The sequence below is a fragment of the Colobus angolensis genome, unplaced genomic scaffold, assembly GCF_000951035.1.
Source record: "Colobus angolensis palliatus isolate OR3802 unplaced genomic scaffold, Cang.pa_1.0 Scaffold118, whole genome shotgun sequence".
Taxonomy (NCBI): Eukaryota; Metazoa; Chordata; class Mammalia; order Primates; family Cercopithecidae; genus Colobus; species Colobus angolensis.
In genome coordinates, this window is record NW_012112919.1 from 7,035,500 (window position 1) to 7,053,553 (window position 18,054).

An 18,054-nucleotide genomic window follows, 5' to 3' on the forward strand; every position below is an offset into this window, starting at 1 on the left:
CGTGTTTTAAATTTCAGAAAGTCTGGTGAAACACACACCGTAAAATGCTGCTTCACTTTATTTTCCATCATCTGCTTTCTCCCATGGGTCTTTCTTGGCTGATTATCTCCCTATTTTATTTCTGTTTTACTGCCTTTAATTATCTCATTTTGAGTCCCTGGCGTTTTGTTTTGTTATATCACAATGTCACGTGAATAAGCTCCGAGTCATTTGCACAAGTTGGGGAGAAAGCAGGAGAGGGGATCTGCTCCCAGCTGGACATCCTTCTGAAGTCTCATGCCCCCCCCCGTCGACCCCCGCCAACTCCCTGGCCACCCAGGAGTGTCACAGTCTGAGTCCCAGGTTGGCTGATGCTCAGCTCCCCTGCACTGGAGAACTCTTCTTAAAACTTTATTGAGAGAGAAAAAAGATGACTTGGAAAAAATAGAAAGTCATACTATGATCTGCTGGGCGCAGTGGCTCACGCCTGTAATTCCAGCACTTTGGGAGGCCAAGGCGGGCAGATCACTTGAGGCCAGGAGTTCAAGACCAGTCTGGCCAACATGGTGAAAACCAGTCTCTACTAAAAATACAAAAATTAGTGAGGTGTGGTGGTGGGCGCCTGTAATCCCAGCTACTCAGGGGGCTGAGGCAGAAGAATGAGTTGAAAGCGGGAGGCAGAAGTTGCAGTGAGCCGAGATCACACCACTGCACTCCAGCCTGGGCAACACAGCCAGACCCATCTCAAAAAACAAACAAACAAACAAACAAAAAACAGCCGGGCACGGTGGCTCAAGCCTGTAATCCCAGCACTTTGGGAGGCTGAAGCGGGTGGATCATGAGGTCAGGAGATCAAGACCATCCTGGCTAACATAGTGAAACCCTGTCTCTACTAAAAATATAAAAAATTAGCTGGGAGTGGTGGCAGGTGCCTGCAGTCCTAGCTACTCTGGAGGCTGAGGCAGGAGAATGGCGTGAACCTGGGAGGCGGAGCTTGCAGTGAGCTGAGATTGCGCCACTGCACTCCAGCCTGGGTGACAGAGAGACTTCGTCTCAAAAAAAAAAAAAAAAAAGAAAGTTATACTATGATCACGGCTGAAAGAGTGACTATAAAGAAGTGAATTTTTTACATATTAGTTTTTAGTTATAATAAAATTTAAAGTGAAAATTACAATCTGATATATTGGTCAAAATAATTTATATTTAGCATTTAGTAGATATTTAATATTTAGTATATAAATGTTATACCTTATATATACTTTTAGCATATAAAGTATTATAGTATATAAAATATTACCCAAAGTACAATTTAAAAGTAAAGGAATATCAAAGGAAAATCAAGAAGAAAACTGCAGGATTGGATAATGTTAATACAACACTAGATATCCGGGTCAATTAGAATGGATAACTCAGAATTTGATCTTATTATGTATAATTGAATATACAATAAAAGAGCAATTTCAAATCAATGGAGAGGAGGGGAAAGTATATAATCAATACCTTTAGATTAAGGGAATAGCAATTTGAAAAGAATACATTTTCATCCCACCTCATACCTTCCTAAAATCAGTTCCAGAGGATTAAAGTGTCACATTAAAAAATATGTCTAACTGCAAAAATTAGCAAAAACATAATTATTTTCTAGGGAAAAAGAGGCAATCACAACTTTCTAAACTGAGAAAAGATGTCACAAATAAATATACATATTTGATTATAGAAAATGAAAACTTTCTATGCGTAAGAACCTTATGGAAATTTAAAGGTCAATCAAGAAGTGACAAAATATTTGTAGCAAATATATCAAAACATTAATGTATTTATTAATAAAGAATTCTTACAAATTAAAAAACATAGTAGAGTCCAATAGATACTGGGCAAGGGACATAAAAAGACAATTTCAAAATAAATGTAAATGTAATCAAATACCTGGGAAAATATTAAACTTAATTTGTAGTAATTGAAATGAAAATAAAAATAGGTGTGATTTTCACTCATTACATTTGTAAAATAAAGAGTGTGATAATACTGAATGCTGGTGAGAGTTCAGGGAGCTCTCGTACAATGTTGGCAGTGTTGTAAATGGATACAATTCTTTGGGGAAGTATTTGATATTGTTCATTGGGAGCCATAAAATTGTAACTTAAGAGTTTTTTTTGTCTGAGCCCGGTGGCTCACGCTTGTAATTCCAGCACTTTGGGAGGCTGAGGTGGGCGGATCACCTGAGGTGGGGAGTTCTAGACCAGCCTGACCAACATGGAGAAACCCCATTTCTACTAAAAATACAAAATTAGCCGGGCGTAGTGGCGCATGCCTATAATCCCAGCTACCCGGGAGGCTGAGGCAGGAGAATGGCTTGAATCCCGGAGGCGGAGGTTTTGGTGAGCCGAGATCATGCCATTGCACTCCAGACTGGGCAACAAGAGGAAAACTCCATCTCAAAAAAAAAAAAAAAAGAAAAGAAAATTTTGGATAATTTTAAAATTGAGATATAAGTTACATGTAGCTAAATACTTAAATCTTAAATGTCCAGTTTGAAGAGTTTTGACAGATGCACACTCACACAATTCACAAGCTAATAAAAAAAAAAAAAGAAAAGAAAATTTTGGATAATTTTAAAATTGAGATATAAGTTACATGTAGCTAAATACTTAAATCTTAAATGTCCAGTTTGAAGAGTTTTGACAGATGCACACTCACACAATTCACAAGCTAATTAAGATATAGAACACTTTCACTACCTAAGAAAATCCTGGTGCCAGCCCAATAACCCTCACATCCTCCTCCACCTCCTACCATTTCTCTGATTTCTTTTGCCATAGATGAATTTTGCTTGTTCAAGAACTTCATACAAATGGAATCATACAGAATGAAGTCTTTCATGTCTGGCTTCTTTTTCTTCCTTTTTTTTTTTTAAGATTTATTCATTTGATTGCATGTATTAGTAGTTCATTCCTTTTTATTGCCAAGTTGTATACAATATTGCGTGGCTCTACCTTAATTTCTTCATCCATTGACCTGTTGATGGACATTTGGGTTATGTCTAATTTTTGGCTCTTATGAAAAAGCTTCTGCAAACAATCTTTTATTTACTTATTTATTCTTCTTTCATTGTCTTTGAACAACCTTTTAAAACAATTTTTTTTCTATTGTGGTAAAATACATATAACATAAAATGTGTACCACAAAAAATGATAGGGGAGGTGATAGATATGTTAATTACCTTGATTTAATCATTCTAAGTGGGATTCATATATCAAAACATCACATTGTACTCCATAAATATATAAAATTATGATTTGTCAATTAAAAATAATATTAATAAAAATAAATAACAAAATTAACCATTTTAACCATTTTAGATGTACAATCCAGTGGCATTAATTACACTCACAAAGTTGTGGAATCATCTATTTGGAACTTTCTATTTCCAAAACCATTCTCATCATACCAAATGGAAAGTCTGTAACCAATGGGCACTAAGTCCCTCATTTCCCACTCCTTCCAGTCCTGGGTAGCCTCTAATCTACTTTCTGTCCCTATGAATTTGCATATTCTAGAAATTTTATGTAAGTGGAATCATACAATGTTTATCCTTTTGTGTTTGACTTATTTCAGTTGGCTTAATTATTTCAAGGTTCATTCGTGTTGTAGTATGTATCAGAGCTGTGTTCCCTTTTTTGGCTGAATCGTACTCCATTGTATATGTAGAGCAGATTTTGTTTATCCATTTTTAAAAATTTCAATTTTTATTTTTCTTAGAGATAGGCTCTCACTCTGTCACCCAGGCTGGAGTGCAGTGGCATGACCTTGGCTCACTGCAGCCTTGACCTCCTGGGCTCAAGCAATCCTCTCACCTCAGCCTCCTGAGTAGCTGGGACTATAGACACATGCCACTATGCCCAGCTAATTCTTAAATTTTCCTGTAGAACTGGGGTCTACTATGTTGCTCAGGGTGGCCTGAAACTCCTGGCCTCAAGCCATCTTCCCACTTTGGCCTCCCAAAGTGCTGGGATTAGAGGTTGAGCCACAATGACTGGCTTGTTTATCCATTTATTTGTCAATGGACGCCTGGGCTCTTTCCAGCTTTTGGCTACTGTGAATAATGCTTCTATGAACATTGATGTACAAGTATCTGTTTCAATCTGCTTTTATTTCTTTTGGGTGTATACCTAGGAGTGGAACTGCTGGGTGACATGTCTGTGAACACTCCTGTGTAAATCTGTGTATGTAGAGGTGTTTTCGTTTAGTTTGGGTAAATACGTAGAAGTGAAATTGTTGAGTCACAGGGCAGGTGTATGCTCAACTTTCTGAAAAACGGTCAATCCAATTTTCAGTTATTAGTGTTTTATATTCCCACCAACAATGCTTAAGAGTAACAGTTGCTCCCCATACACATCAGCATTTGGGTTTTCTGTCTTTTTAATTTTAGTCATGTTGATGCCATCATCTCAGTACAGTTTTAATACAGAATTTCTTGGCCAGGCGCGGTGGCTCAAGCCTGTAATCCCAACACTTTGGGAGACCGAGGTGGGTGGATCACTTGATATTAGCAGTTCAAGACCAGCGAGGACCAAGATGGTGAAACCCCATCTCTACTAAAAATACAAAAATTAGCCAGGCATGGTGGTGTGTGCCTGTAATCCCAGCTACTTAGGAGGCTGAGGCAGGAGAATTGCTTGAACCCAGGAGACACAGGTGGCAGTGAGCCGAGATCATGCCACTGCTCTCCAGCCTGGGCGACAGAGTGAGGCTACAGCTCAAAAAAGGAATTTCTTTGTGATTTACGATGTTGAGCAGGTTTTCAAATGTTTTGGTCGTTCTTATCTTCCTTTGTGAATTACCTGTTCAAATATTTTGCCCATTTAAAAAATTGGATTGCTTTATTATTATTATTATATTATTATTATTGCAGTAGTAGTTGATATAATGAGTCTGCAAACAGACCCATAGTCAATTGATATTCAACCAACATGCCAAAACAATTCAATGGGAAAAGAAAAATCTTTTCAAGAAATTGATATTGAAAAACAGAACCTCAACCCAGCTCACACTATACATTCATTTGAGATGAGCCATAGACCTAAATGTCAAAGTTAAAATTATAAAAGTTCTAGAAAAAAATATAGAGGCTATTTTTATGACTTTAGCGTAAGTGAAGATTTTCTGAAGAAGATACAGAAGGCAGTATTTCACACAGGAATTTTTCTGGGGCCTGGTCCTGACTTGCAATGGGCCAGTTCCCGGGGTACCATGGGTGGGAACTGGGTAAGACCCCAGGTTCTTATCACACGGGACCCGAGAGGCCTGGGTGGAGACTTGTGACTAACTACATGAGCTTTGTCACATACACCTCAACACCTCAGAAAAGGACTCACTGCAATATTTGGTCTCACCAAGTTTCCCACAATAAAGAGACATGAGTCACCTTTCAAGACCTTTTCTGCCCATTAATATGGTCTTCACACATGAGACCAAGGGCTACAAGTGGTCAGGAGAGAGGGAGCCTGCTGAGACGGGGGAGTGGTGCCTGAGCTGGTCTCAAGGGGGTTAAGTGGCCCTGCACTGAAAACCTGGAGACTGAGATAGGGTAGGGCTGGGGGAAAACTTGGGCTTGGGAGTCATAGGGTCTGGGTTCATATCCACAGACCATTCCGTTTCTAGCTGTGTGTTGGTGGGTAATTCACTGGATCTCTCTGAGTCCTGCTTTCCTCATCTGAGGTAAAACGAGTTTGCCGGTTGGTCTGAGAGCTGTTCTAGGCATGGTGGGGAGACCCCGACAGGCAGAGGCAGTCCTGCCCTCAAGCAGTTGATTTACGGCTGGGGAAACAAGCCAGCCACAAATGCAATACCTCAAACTCAACTTCTCACCAACAAGCTCCTTTTTCTAATTTGCACAGCCAGCCCCTCAGCCTCCTGGGCCCTAAATATTAGCGAAACCTTTGCCTCCTCTCTCTTGTTTCTTTCTTGTAATCATATAGCTACAAAGTCCTACCAATTCTTCCTGAAATATGTTTCCTTATCAAAAAGTCCTGCAAAACCAGGCATGGTTGCTCATGCCTATAATCTCAGCACTTTGGAGGCGGGGAGGATCGCTTGAGTCCAGGAGTTCAAGACTAGCCTGGGCAACATATGGAGACCCATCTCTTCCAAAAATTTTAAAATCAGCAGGGGTGATAGTGGCAAGCACCTATGGTCTCATCTACTAGGGAGGCTGAGGTGGGGGGATTGTTGGAGCCTGGGCGGTTGAGGCTGCAGTGATCTGTGATTGCACCACTGCACTCTAGCCTGAACGACAGAGCAAGACCTTGTATCAAAAAAAAAAAAAAAGTCATGTAGTAACTGACACTGCCATTGCCTATACGATTCCCATTCCCTCATCCTCCCTAACAGAATACCAATTTTGTTCAAAGTGTCAATGAAGGCCGTGTGCGATGGCTCACGCCTGTAATCCTAGCACTTTGGGAGGCTGAGGCGGGCGGGCGGATCACCTGAGGTCAGGAGTTCGAGACCAGCCTGGCCAACGTGGTGAAACCCTGTCTCTACTAAAAACACACAAATTAGCAAGGCATGGTGGCATGCGCCTGTAATCCCAGCTACTCGGGAGGCTGAGACAGGAGAATCACTTGAACCCAGAGGTGGAGGTTGCAGCGAGCCAAGATCAAACCATTGCACTCCAGCCTGGGTGACGAGAGTGAAACTCCATCTCAAAAAAGAAAAACCAAACCAAACCAACCAAACAACAACAAAAAACGAAGTGTCAGTGAAGGTCCAGCAAAAGACTCCCTTCCTATTGCCCTTTGCAGCCAGGGTCATCATGTGACACAGTTCAGATCAATTAGATGGAGGTAGAGGGTCCCTGGGAAAGATGTTTTTCCTATACAGGTACCATCTCTTTCTGCTTCACTCTTTCCATTTTCCACATGAACAGGCCTTGTAGCCTGGAGGAGCTACAGCTGCCATTTTGAGATGCTGAGGCACCCTGTCTGAAGAAGGCCTTCACATCACTCAACTCGACTACCGGGTGAGCCCTTGGAGAGGCTTCCCAGCCTCTGCTCTTCAAGCCAAAGTACTACAGGGGACATGAGTCCCAGAGTTACAGGACCCCAGCTATGGTTCATGTGTAAAGGGAACCATTAAGTAACCAGTGGAAATGATGAAGAAGATCTATATTTACAGATGTGGAAAGATGTTCGTGGTATATTGTTAAATTTAAAAAGCTGTTTAAAAATAGGTTTTGGGTCAAGTGAGATGACTCACTTATACTTTTAGTATAAATATGTCCCATGCAATATTTGGAACATACTTGTACTAAGCAGTTTCTCCCTCCATTAACACATCCCAAGCATCCAGGCAGCTGCTGGCCTCCAGCAACCCGGCATTCTAGTTGTGTGGGAGTGGGGTGTGGCATGAACCCTGTGGGCTACCACTGCACTAACCTGCTTCTTCACAAATTAGTATTTGTATTTGTGGTAAACCCAGTGACACAGGAAAGATGACATACAAAAAGGGCAGGACCTGAGAAAGGTTAAGCTGCAGGCTCCCTGCCCATAAAACAGGGTGTGAAAGGCATCTGAGCAGCTGCCCCATCATGGCTACCTGGGCCCTCCTTCTCCTTGCAGCCATGCTCCTGGGCAACCCAGGTAAGGCCTTCCCCTCGGGATCGATCCTGATGGCCCTCCCAGCCTCGCACTCTCAGGCTGGCTGAACCCGGAGCATGGACTCTGTGGGCACCCAGGTGCCCCTGCCTCTCCCCAGCCTTCTCCCACATCATGGAGGCCTGGCCCTCCCCTCAGAGCCAGGCTTAGCCCAGTGTGCTGCCCAGCCTGTCAGTGGCCTGGCCAAGGAGGAGAGACAGGCCAGGGATTCTGGTCCTAACTCTACTGGCCACCCTGTGTGGCCTGAGACCCCCCCTTTCCCTCCCAAGCCCCTGCCTCTGCATCTGTGTGGTGAAGGCCAGTGGCCTTCATCGGTGGGTCTGCGATTCCTCAGGCCTACACTGTCTAGGATTGTGCAGGGCTGGTGAGAGAACGGGGTCTCTTCCTTGTTCAAGGCAGACTTCCTGCCCCCTGCACCCTGCTCTCTCCCAGGCCTTGGGGTCAGTGTGAGCCCCAAGGGCAAGGACACTTCTGGAAGTGAGAGTGGATTTGGCTGGGCCATCTGGATGGAAGGTAAAAAAAGAAAATCTCTTGAAAGGAGATTGAGGGAAGTTTCTGGACAAACTGACCCCCAAATCTGTGTTGCTGGCAGAACAGAGGAGAAGAGAAAGTCTCGCCCTCCTGGCTTTCTAGAAGGAAAGTGAGAACATGTGTTTGTGCTGAGAGTGGGTCAGAGTGGCTCCAGGGCAAAGCATGTGGACAGATATCCTGGCCCCCTGCAAGACCCAGCCCCTGTCCGAGGCCCTGGCCACCTCCTGGACTCTCACCAGCCAGTAGAACGGGCTTTCCCTCTCCTTCCGCCTGCGGAGGGGAAGCTGAAGTGCCTTCCTCCTCAGGTCTGGTCTTCTCTCGTCTGAGCCCTGAGTACTTTGAAGTGGCAACAGCCCACCTGTGTGACAAGGAGCAATCCTGCCTGTGCCTGGCCCAGGAGGGCCCCCAGGTACATGTTGGCTCTCTGCTCACCTGCCACAGTCCCTCTCCTTTCCCTCCTCCCTGGGTGGCTTCTGGGGTGAGGGCTGGAGCTCTCTAATGGTCAGGAGGTGGGAGTGGAGGCTGGGCTGTTTCTGACGATGCTGGTTTTGTCGAATTCATGTCTGGCCAGGAGGGCTACAGATACCTGGTAGACTGCCCTAAGAGGATCCTCCGGGGTCTCACCCTCCAAAGAGCCTGGGGCTGCAGAACCCAAATAGGTAGACTTCCCTGGGAGTTCCTCAATAGGAGAGGGGCAAGTGCAGGGCTGGGAAAGTACTGGGGGTGTGGGAGGCTGTTTCTGGGGTGTCTCAGAGCCTCTAAGACAAGCAAAAAGGCAGGCAGGGTCCAGGCAGCCAGTTCAGGTCTTCAGTGTATCCATGCTCTGGGAAGAGATCACGGACGTTGCTGCCAGCCTCAGAAACACCAAGGGCCCCTTTTTTGGGCACTTTCACGCACTCCCAGAATATCTGAGAGACCATGATAGGGGCTTTCTTTCCTGACAGGGTGACCTGTTGATCAAAATGCAGGAGCTGGCCTTCGACTGCAAGACCTGTCTAAGCATAGTCCAGACACTGAAGGTTATGGTGAAACAGCCCACCCAGGTGAGGCCGAGGGGCTACAGAGCCTCCTGTCTGCTGCTCAGTGGAGGGGCTGGCCTGTGACCAGGTTGGGGATCAGGGAGCCTGGGGTCACCTTGCACAGTGGTCCTGCGGGAGGGCTTCCTAGAAGGGAATCTGTGAGTCCCCATGTGTCCGTGGATGAATTTCAGAGAACTTGTGAAATTGTTTGTGACTCTCTGGAACTGTGTAAGTCAGAGAGAGTAAACATGGTTTTCATAATGTATCCTCAAAGAGGGCTTGTCCCAGAGAAGTTAGGAATCTTCCTCTAAAGCCCTAACATTTGTGTCCAAGGCAGAGCTTTGAGAAGCTGGTTACCTAAGAGACCTGGGTCAGGACTGATAAATCCCAGATCTGCTACTTGGAAGCTGCATGGCCTTGGGCAAGTCACTTCCACTTGCTGAGCCTCAGTTACCTTATCTTTAAAATGAGATGGATAATAGTCCCTATCTCGCAAGTTGTCGAAGCTCTTTTTTTTTTTTTTTTTTTTTCTTGAGATAGGATCTTACTCTGAAACCCAGGCTGGAGTGCAGTGCAGTGGTATGATCTTGGCTCACTGCAACCTCTGCCTCCCTGGCCCAAGCAATTCTCCTGCCTGAACCTCCCAAGTAGCTGGGACTCCAGGTGTGTGCCACCACGCCCAGCTAATTTTGGTACTTTTGTAGAAACAGGGTCTCACTGTGTTGCCCAGGCTGGTCTCCAACTTCTGAGCTGAAGCAATCCACCTGCCTTGGCCTCCCAAAGTGTGGAATTACAGGTGTGAGCCACTGCACCTGGCTGCTGAAGCTTTTTAAAAGAGCTGAGGGCTGGGATGTGCTTAGCTCCACATCCAGCACTGAGTAAATGCTTAACAAATGACTGTGTTACGACCAAGAATTACCGTTTCACTCTCTCTCCTTCCCTCTCCTCTGCTCCCCCAAACTACTCAGCATCCTGGCACTGCAGGCTCACACTTAGCCCTGGATACCCAGATTCATCCTCCCCGCTGGGATGGCATAGAAGAGACTTTAAAACCAAATGAGCCAAGACTCCAAGCTCTGACCACACCTCCCACCCCCACTAGTCTTCTCTATGCACCCCCTCTGGCGGTAGCCCCCAGCCAGGTTCTGGAGCCAGGTAGCTACATGGCAGAGCATTTAATGTGTGCCTGGCAGCCATGGGCACCATTCTCCACACAGAATGCAGGGGATAGGTGCACAAGGGGTGAGACCTCAGCAGGGCTAACTGTCCTTGTCTCAGGAGCCCTACCTGACCAGGCTTGGGCCAGGCCTTAGAGAGTGGGAGTAGGGGCCCAGCCCCGTGTCTACAGTCTCTGGCTCCATGGGCACCAGGCGCCAGTTCCTCGCACCCAGTACTCCCATTGCTAGGGCTGCTGGAACCTGCAGGGTGGCAGAGCTGCGCAGGACTCACCCTATAACCATGTCCTCTGTGGTTCTGCTGCTGCAGAGAAGCATTTCCAATGCTGAGACCCGCGTGTGTAGGAAGGTGAGGTCACAATGGCGCGACGTCTGCAAAAATTTCATGAGGAGGTATCAGCCTAGAGTTACCCAGGGCCTCTTGGAGGGAGAAACTGCCCAGGAGATCTGTGTGGACCTCAGGTTGTGTGAACCTTCTATGGGTGAGTGCAGAGGTGACAGCAGGGATGCCTCCTGAGGGGTGGAGACAGTTTCCCCCAGGATACATCAAAGCTGCCTTCTTAGGACACATTACTCCCCCATCTCCCAGCACGGGAAAGTGTGGAGAATTGAGCAGATGGACTTTAGCTAGAAATGTTTGAGAAATACTGATTAGAGCTTGGGCTTCAGACACAGGTGCTCGTGGAGTAAAATCTGGTCTCCATCTCTCCCTGGCTGTGTGACCTTAAGCAAATAACTTGACCTCTCTGAGCTTCAGTTTCTTCATCTGTGAAGGGGAGATAGCAATCCTGATTTTTGAGATTGGAATGAGAATTGAAGGAGGTCACCGAGTGTGTAGACCTGACCCTGGAGAAATGTCCTCAGACTGAGGCTATTCAAGGTCATCAGACCCTCAGTCAAACTCCAATCCCCAGCCCAGCATGGGCCTGTGGGGTCGGGAACTGGGGCCACATCCTCCCCCACAATTCTGGGTCCTGAGAGCTGGGCTAGGGAACCCTTCAGGTAGGGGAGCCTGAGGCCTTTCCCTCCGTGGCTGCCCAGGCTGTGCCTGGAGAGAACAGGACTCGGCTGCAGGAAGTGGGGCCAGAAAGGGGCTTTGGCAGCTCAGCTGGCGCTTGCCAATGCTCTGGGATTCTATGCTAGCAGATCGGGGGTCCCCACCATTTCCTGTCATGGGAGCTTGCGACTTTTCTATTCAAGGCCCCACAACCTGCTCAGGCTGCCGACTGGCTTCCAGGATGTGCCACTGGGTGTGTTCAGTAGGGACGGGTGGCTGCGAGACCTTAAGCAAGTAACGTTCTGAGTGCCTGCTTCCCCATGGGGACCCACCACATCTGCCCACAGCTGGCTGTTCTCTCTGCTCCAGGTTCCCTCTGAGCCCTCTCACCCTGTCCTGTGGAAGAAGCATAGGCTCCTGTCCTCAGATCCCGGGAACCTCAGCAACCTCCACTGGCTCCTCGCTTCCTCCGTCCAGAATCCACTCTCCAGTCTCCCTTCCCCGACTCCCTCTGCTGCGCTCCCCTCTCAGGAGAATAAAGTGTCAAGCAAGATTTTAGTTGCAGCTTCTTCTCCTTTGGTGGATTTGAGGGGTGGGTGTCAGTGGCATGCTGGGGTGAGCTGTGTAGTCCTTCAATAAATGTCTGTCGTGTGTCCCATACACCGTTGTAGATGCTACGGATTTAGCCATGAACGAGACAACCTTAACAGCATTCACACAGATAATGCTTACTGAGCACTCACCACAGCCACGCGTTATTCTGAGAGGCCGGGGCACACAGTGGCTATGTCCCCAGAAGCTCTCAGACCAGTGGGGGAGACCAGCAACGTTAGAGGTTTTTTTGTTTTGTTTTTGGTGAAAAGGAACAGAAACCCATCTTTTTGCTTCTTGCCACAGGCAGCCTTCCTTTGCTGTTTCCGGGGAGTGTATCATTTAGGGCCCTTTTGGTTGCAAGCAACAGAAGTCTCAGCCCATTCTGGCCTAATTAAAAAAGGTAATTTACTGGTGCAAATAATTAACCAGTCCACAGATATGTTCAGGCACAGAATGATCCAGAAATGTGTGGCGTCACCAGAGCCCCAGTCCTGTTTTATTGCAATTTTTCGTTCTCCCCACCTCTGTATATTGAAATTGTGTTCAGGTTCGCTTCTCTCTTGGCAGCAGAAATGGCTTCATCAGGTCTACACTTCACCATCTTTACAGCGCATCCATCAGAGGGAGAGAGGGCTCCCTTGGAAAGAGATAGGAAGCTTCTTTCCCAGAAGGCCTATCAGCTGTCTCCTCAGTTCTCATTGGCCAGTTCTCACACGTCATGTGCCCACCCTCAGACCAATCACTGTGTCCTGGAGAATAATGGGGTACACTGATTGGCTCACACTAAGCAGGGCATACCCCTGGGGCTGAGGTGGGGTCCATCTCAACCCAATCACTTGGTTGACAATAAACATTAAAATCTGGGCTGCTGTTGGTGGGAAGAGGGAAAAATGGATGCTGGCCAACCAAGGAGTATGGTGTGTTATTCTGGATGCAATCAAAGAAGTTGTTCAAGGGTACTACCTATGGCCAAATCTGGGGCTATTTCAGCCTCAGAATAGGTAATGACAAGAACAGATTGTAATCCATTGATTAAAGTAGAATCCATGAGTTCATATAAATACAAATAATACATGAATAAATAAACAAGGGAAAAGGAAACGTGCTACCTTAGGATACAATTACAGTTAATAAACGTAGACCTAGTTGCAGAGTATATCCTACTAACATATTTGGTATAATGAGTATATCAAATACTAACTTGATTTTTTAAAAGTATGTATGTATGTATGTATGTATGTATTTATTTGTTCTTTTAGAGACAGAGTTTCACTTTGTCTCCCAGGCTGGAGTGCAGTGGCCCTTCTCAGGCATGATCTTAGCACACTGTAGCCTCAAACTCCTGGCCTCAAGGGATCCTCCTACCTCAGCCTCCAGAGTAGCTGGGACTACAGGTGTGCAGAACTGCTCCTGGCTCACTAATTTGATATTAATTAATACATTCCATTATTAGTTAATCTGACAGTGGAGAAGCCTGTCAGCTGATGAAAGTTAATGCCACCTCTCATGGGGCAAGTCAATATCATGGACCTCATAATATAATGCTCTGAGAGAAATATAATACCATTTTTCCATTGTTACTGCCGAAAATGCAAAAATCATGAGGAAACATCAGAGCAAACCCAAACTGACATTTTACAAAGGACTTAGCCTGTCCTTTAAAAAATTTTTTTTAAAACAGTTTTATTTTAGGCTGGGCTTGGTGGCTCACGCCTGTAATCCCAGCACTTTGGGAGGCCGAGGTGGGCAGATCACGAGGTCAGGAGATCGAGACCATTCTGGCTAACACGGTGAAACCCCATCTCTACTAAAAATGCAAAAAATTAGCCGGGCGTGGCAGCAGGTGCCTATAGTCCCAGCTACTTGGGAGGCTGAGGCAGGAGAAGGGCTTGAACCCGGGAGGCGGAGCTTGCAGTGAGCCGAGATCCACCACTGCACTCCAGCCTGGGCGACTAAGTGAGACTCCGTCTCAAAAAAAAAAAAAAAAAAAAATTTTATTTTAGACTGAGTCTGGCTCTGTCACCCAGGCTGGAGTGCAGTGGCACGATCTGGGCTCACTGCAGCCTCTGCCTCCTGGGTTCAAGTGATTCTCCTGCCTCAGCCATGAGTAGGTGAGACTACAGGTATGTACCACCATACCTAGCTAATTTTGTATTTTTTAGTAGAGCAGGGGTTTCACCATGTTGGCCAGGCTGGTCTTAAACTCCTGACCTCAAGTAATCTGCCTGCCTTGGCTTCTCAAAGTGCTGGGATTACAGACAGGAGCCACTGCACTCTAGCCTGTCCTCTTCAAAAATGCCAAGGTCTTGAAAGACAAGTAAAGATTGAAGAACCATTCCAGATAGAAGGAAACTAAAGAGACATGACAACTAACTGCAACACATGATCCTGATTTGGATCCAGACCTATAAAGAACATAATTGGGGCAACTTATAAAATGTGACTGGAATCTGCGATGGTAATATTCTGTTAATGTTAATTCCTGATTTTGATGGTTGTACTATGGTTACGTATGGCAGTGTCTTTGTTAGAACATATACACTAAAGTATTCAAAGAGTAATAGGTCATCATATCGGCAATTACAGTGAAATGATTCAGAAAAAAAGGCAATACATATGCAAAGAATGAGTGTGATAAGGTATATACCACATACATGGGATGTGGTAAAGTGTTAACAGTGGGGAATCCTGTTTAAGGGTAAATAGGTGCTCCTGTTTACATTGGGAGGTTTGGAAGGTGTAATCTCCAAACTCAATGGCAAGTTGCAAGAAAGCAACTTTCAAACTTCATGTTGAAATGTGATCCCTGGCCGCGCATGGTGGCTCATGCCTGTAAGCCCAGCATTTTGGGAGGCCGAGGTGGGTGAATCACATGAGGTAGGGAGTTCAAAACCAGTCTTACCAACATGGAGAAACCCCGTCTCTACTAAAAATACAAAAAGTTAGCTGGGCGTGGCAGCACGTGCCTGTAATCCCAGCTACTAGGGAGGCTGAGGCAAGAGAATAGCTTGAACCTGGGAGGCAGAGGTTGTGGTGAGCCAAGATTGCGCCATTGCACTCCAGCCTGGGCAACAAGGATAAAACTCCGTCTTGGGGAAAAATAAATAAATAAATAAAAAGACATGTGATCCCCAATATTGGAGGTGGGACCTAGTGGGAGGTGTTTGAGTCAGGAAGGTGGATTTCTCATGAATGGCTTGGTGCCATTCTTGCTGTAATGAGTGAGTTCTTGCTCTATTAGTTTCTGTGAGAGCTGCTTGTTAAACCTCCTTTCTCTCTTTTTTCCTCACTATGTGATCTCTGCACACACTTTCTCCCTTTCTCTTCTGCTGTAAGTAGAAACACCTTTTTTTGAGACGGAATCTCACTCTGTCACCCAGGCTAGAGTGCAGTGGCAGCTGTAATCTCTACCTCCCAGGTTCCTGGGTCCAAGTGATTCCCCTGCCTCAGCCTCCCCAGTAGCTGGGACTACAGGTGCCCACCACCACGCCTAGCTAGTTTTTATATTTTTAGTAGAGATGGGATTTCTCTGTGTTGGCCAGGCTGATCTTGAACTCCAGGCCTCAAGTGATCTGCTCGGCGCAGCCTCCCAAAGCGTTGGGTTTACAGGCATGAGCCACTGTGCACGACCATGAGTGGAAGCATCTTGAGGCCATCGCCAGATGCAGATGCTGGAGCCATGCCTCTGGTATAGCTTATGGAACTGTGAGCCAAGCAAAGCTCTTTCTTTATAAATTACCCAGCATCAGGTGTCTCTTTATAGCAACACAAATAGACTAAGACACAACTTTTCTCTAGATTTGAAATTATTTCAAAATCAAAGTAAGTGACTTGTAGTATTTTGACTTAGCAAATGGATGGATGGTGGTGACATTTACTGAGATCGAGGAGACACTTGGATGGTTAGATTTGGAGGGAATAATGCTCTGCTTTGGCCATGTGAAGGTTAAGTGTTAAATATCCAAGGTGAGATAGCAAGTGGGGGAGTTTGGCCCAAAATACACATCTGAAGCCTGGATGAGGCCATCTAGGAGTGAGTGAGTTAGAGGCCTACTTCCAGCCACAGTTCATTTTGATCAGTGAACTCTAGTGTTGGACAGTTTGAGTCATTTTTGAGACAAAAAGTCTACGGTATTGAGACACATCTCAATTTTAATTCATTATTTTAATGAATTCCTTAGTGTATGGGATCATGTCATCTGCACATAGAGATCATAGTACTTCTTTCCAATTTGAATTTTATTTCACCTTCTTGCCTAATTTTCCTTGCTAGAATCTTCAGTACAATGTTGCATAGAAGTTATAAGAGCAGCAGTCCTTGTCTTGTTCTTATCTTTAGGGGAAAGCATTTAGTCTTTCACTATTAAGTACAAAGTCAGTTCTGGGTTTTTCATAGATGCACTTTATTAGGTTGAGGAAGATCCCTTCTATTCCTAGTATGTGGAGAGTATTGTCATGAAGAGATGTTAAATTTTGTAATGATGTTTCTGGGCTGTTGAGAGGATCATGTGTTTTTCATTTTTTATTTTATTGATACGATGAATTTTATTAATTGACTTTTGGTTGCTGATTTGCCTTGCATTTCTGGATAAATCTTACTTGGTCATGGTATATAATTGTTTTTATGTGTTGCAGGATTCAGCTTGCTAGAATTTTTTTTGAAAATGTTTGCATCCATACTCAAAAAAGATATTAGTTTGTAGTTTTTTTTTTTTGTTTTCTTTTGATGTCTTCATCTGGTTTCACCTGGTTTTGGCATCAGGGCATCCTCTTCTATTTTTTGGAAGAGTTTTTGAAGAACTGGTATTAATTCTTTAAATATTTGGCAAAATTCACCAATGAAGACATCTGGCTTGGTAGTTTCTTTGTGGGTCATTGTTTTGATGACTAATTCAACCTATTTATTATAGGTCCATTCAAATTTTCTGTTATTCTTGCATCAGTTTCAGTCATTTGTGTTTTTGTAGGAATGTGCCCATTTCATTCTAAGTTGTCTAATGTATTAGCATAATTAATTAGCAAAATAGTATAATCCTTTTTCTCTCTGTAAGGTCAGTTATAATTTCCCCTCCTTCATTTCTGATTCTAGCAATTCGCAGCTTCTCTCTTTTTATTGTGGTCAGTCTAGCTAAAGACTTGCTTTTTCAAAGAACCAACTTTTGGTTTCATTTTGTATTCTCAAATATTGTTTCTAGTCTCCATTTTAATAATTTCCACACTTCCACTCTAATTTTTCAAATTTCCCTTTTTTACTGCTTGCTTTAGGTTTAATTTGCACTTCTTTTTCATGTCTTTTTTTTTTTTTCTTTCCATTGTAACCTTGAACTGGGCTCAAGTAATCTTCCTGCCTCAGACTCCCAAGTAGCTAGGACTACAGGCACAGGCCACCATGCTCGGCTAATTTACTTCTATTTTTTTAGAGATAGATCTTGCTATGTTGCCCAAACTGGGTTTGAATTCCTGGCATCAAATGATCTTCCTGCATTGGCCTCCCAAAGTGCTGAGACTACAGATGTGAGCCTTTTTCCGGTGTCTTAAAGTGAGATTTCTGAGAGGAAGATTTCAAATCTTCCTCTTTTTCAATATAGGCATTTACAGCTACACATTTCTCTTTTGGCATGCCTTAAGCTATATCCCATAAGTTTCGGTGTGCTGTGGCTTCATTTTCTTTCACCTCAAGGTATTTTCTAATTTCCCTCTTGATTTTTCCTTTAATCCATTGGTTATTTAGGAGTGTGTTTAATTTCCACATATTTGTGAGTTCCCCAAATTTGTTTCTATTATTGATTACTAGTTTTATTCTGTTGTGGTCAGGGAACCTATTTTGTATTATTTATATCCTATTGAATTTATTGAGGTTTGTTTTATGGGCTAGCACACAGTCTATCCTGGAGGTGTGTTTCTCTACTGCTATCTGGACTCATCTGCACTCCACAGTTTATGATGAGAAGGCACCTGTTAATAATTGTGAGTTCCCTTTTAAGTGATGAATTGTTTTTCTTCTGCCGTCTCTTTTTCTTTCTTTCTTTCTTTCTTTCTTTCTTTCTTTCTTTCTTTCTTTCTTTCTTTCTTTCTTTCTTTCTTTCTTTCTTTCTTTCTTTCTT

The 18,054-nt window shown here is 44.5% G+C and overlaps 1 protein-coding gene across 1 annotated transcript in view; it reads left to right on the forward strand.

Moving 5' to 3' along the window:
* The first annotated feature begins 7,512 nt into the window (after positions 1 to 7,512).
* Positions 7,513 to 18,054, forward strand: part of GNLY (granulysin) — a 26,928-nt gene continuing 16,386 nt past the window's right edge. Inside the window, exons 1-7 of the mRNA XM_011925744.1 lie at positions 7,513 to 7,619; positions 8,067 to 8,147; positions 8,471 to 8,574; positions 9,110 to 9,208; positions 10,670 to 10,841; positions 11,560 to 11,609; positions 11,726 to 11,948. Of these exons, the coding sequence (XP_011781134.1) occupies positions 7,568 to 7,619; positions 8,067 to 8,147; positions 8,471 to 8,574; positions 9,110 to 9,208; positions 10,670 to 10,841; positions 11,560 to 11,609; positions 11,726 to 11,948 (781 nt within the window). The 5' untranslated portion in view covers positions 7,513 to 7,567. The remainder of the gene's footprint in view (positions 7,620 to 8,066; positions 8,148 to 8,470; positions 8,575 to 9,109; positions 9,209 to 10,669; positions 10,842 to 11,559; positions 11,610 to 11,725; positions 11,949 to 18,054) is intronic.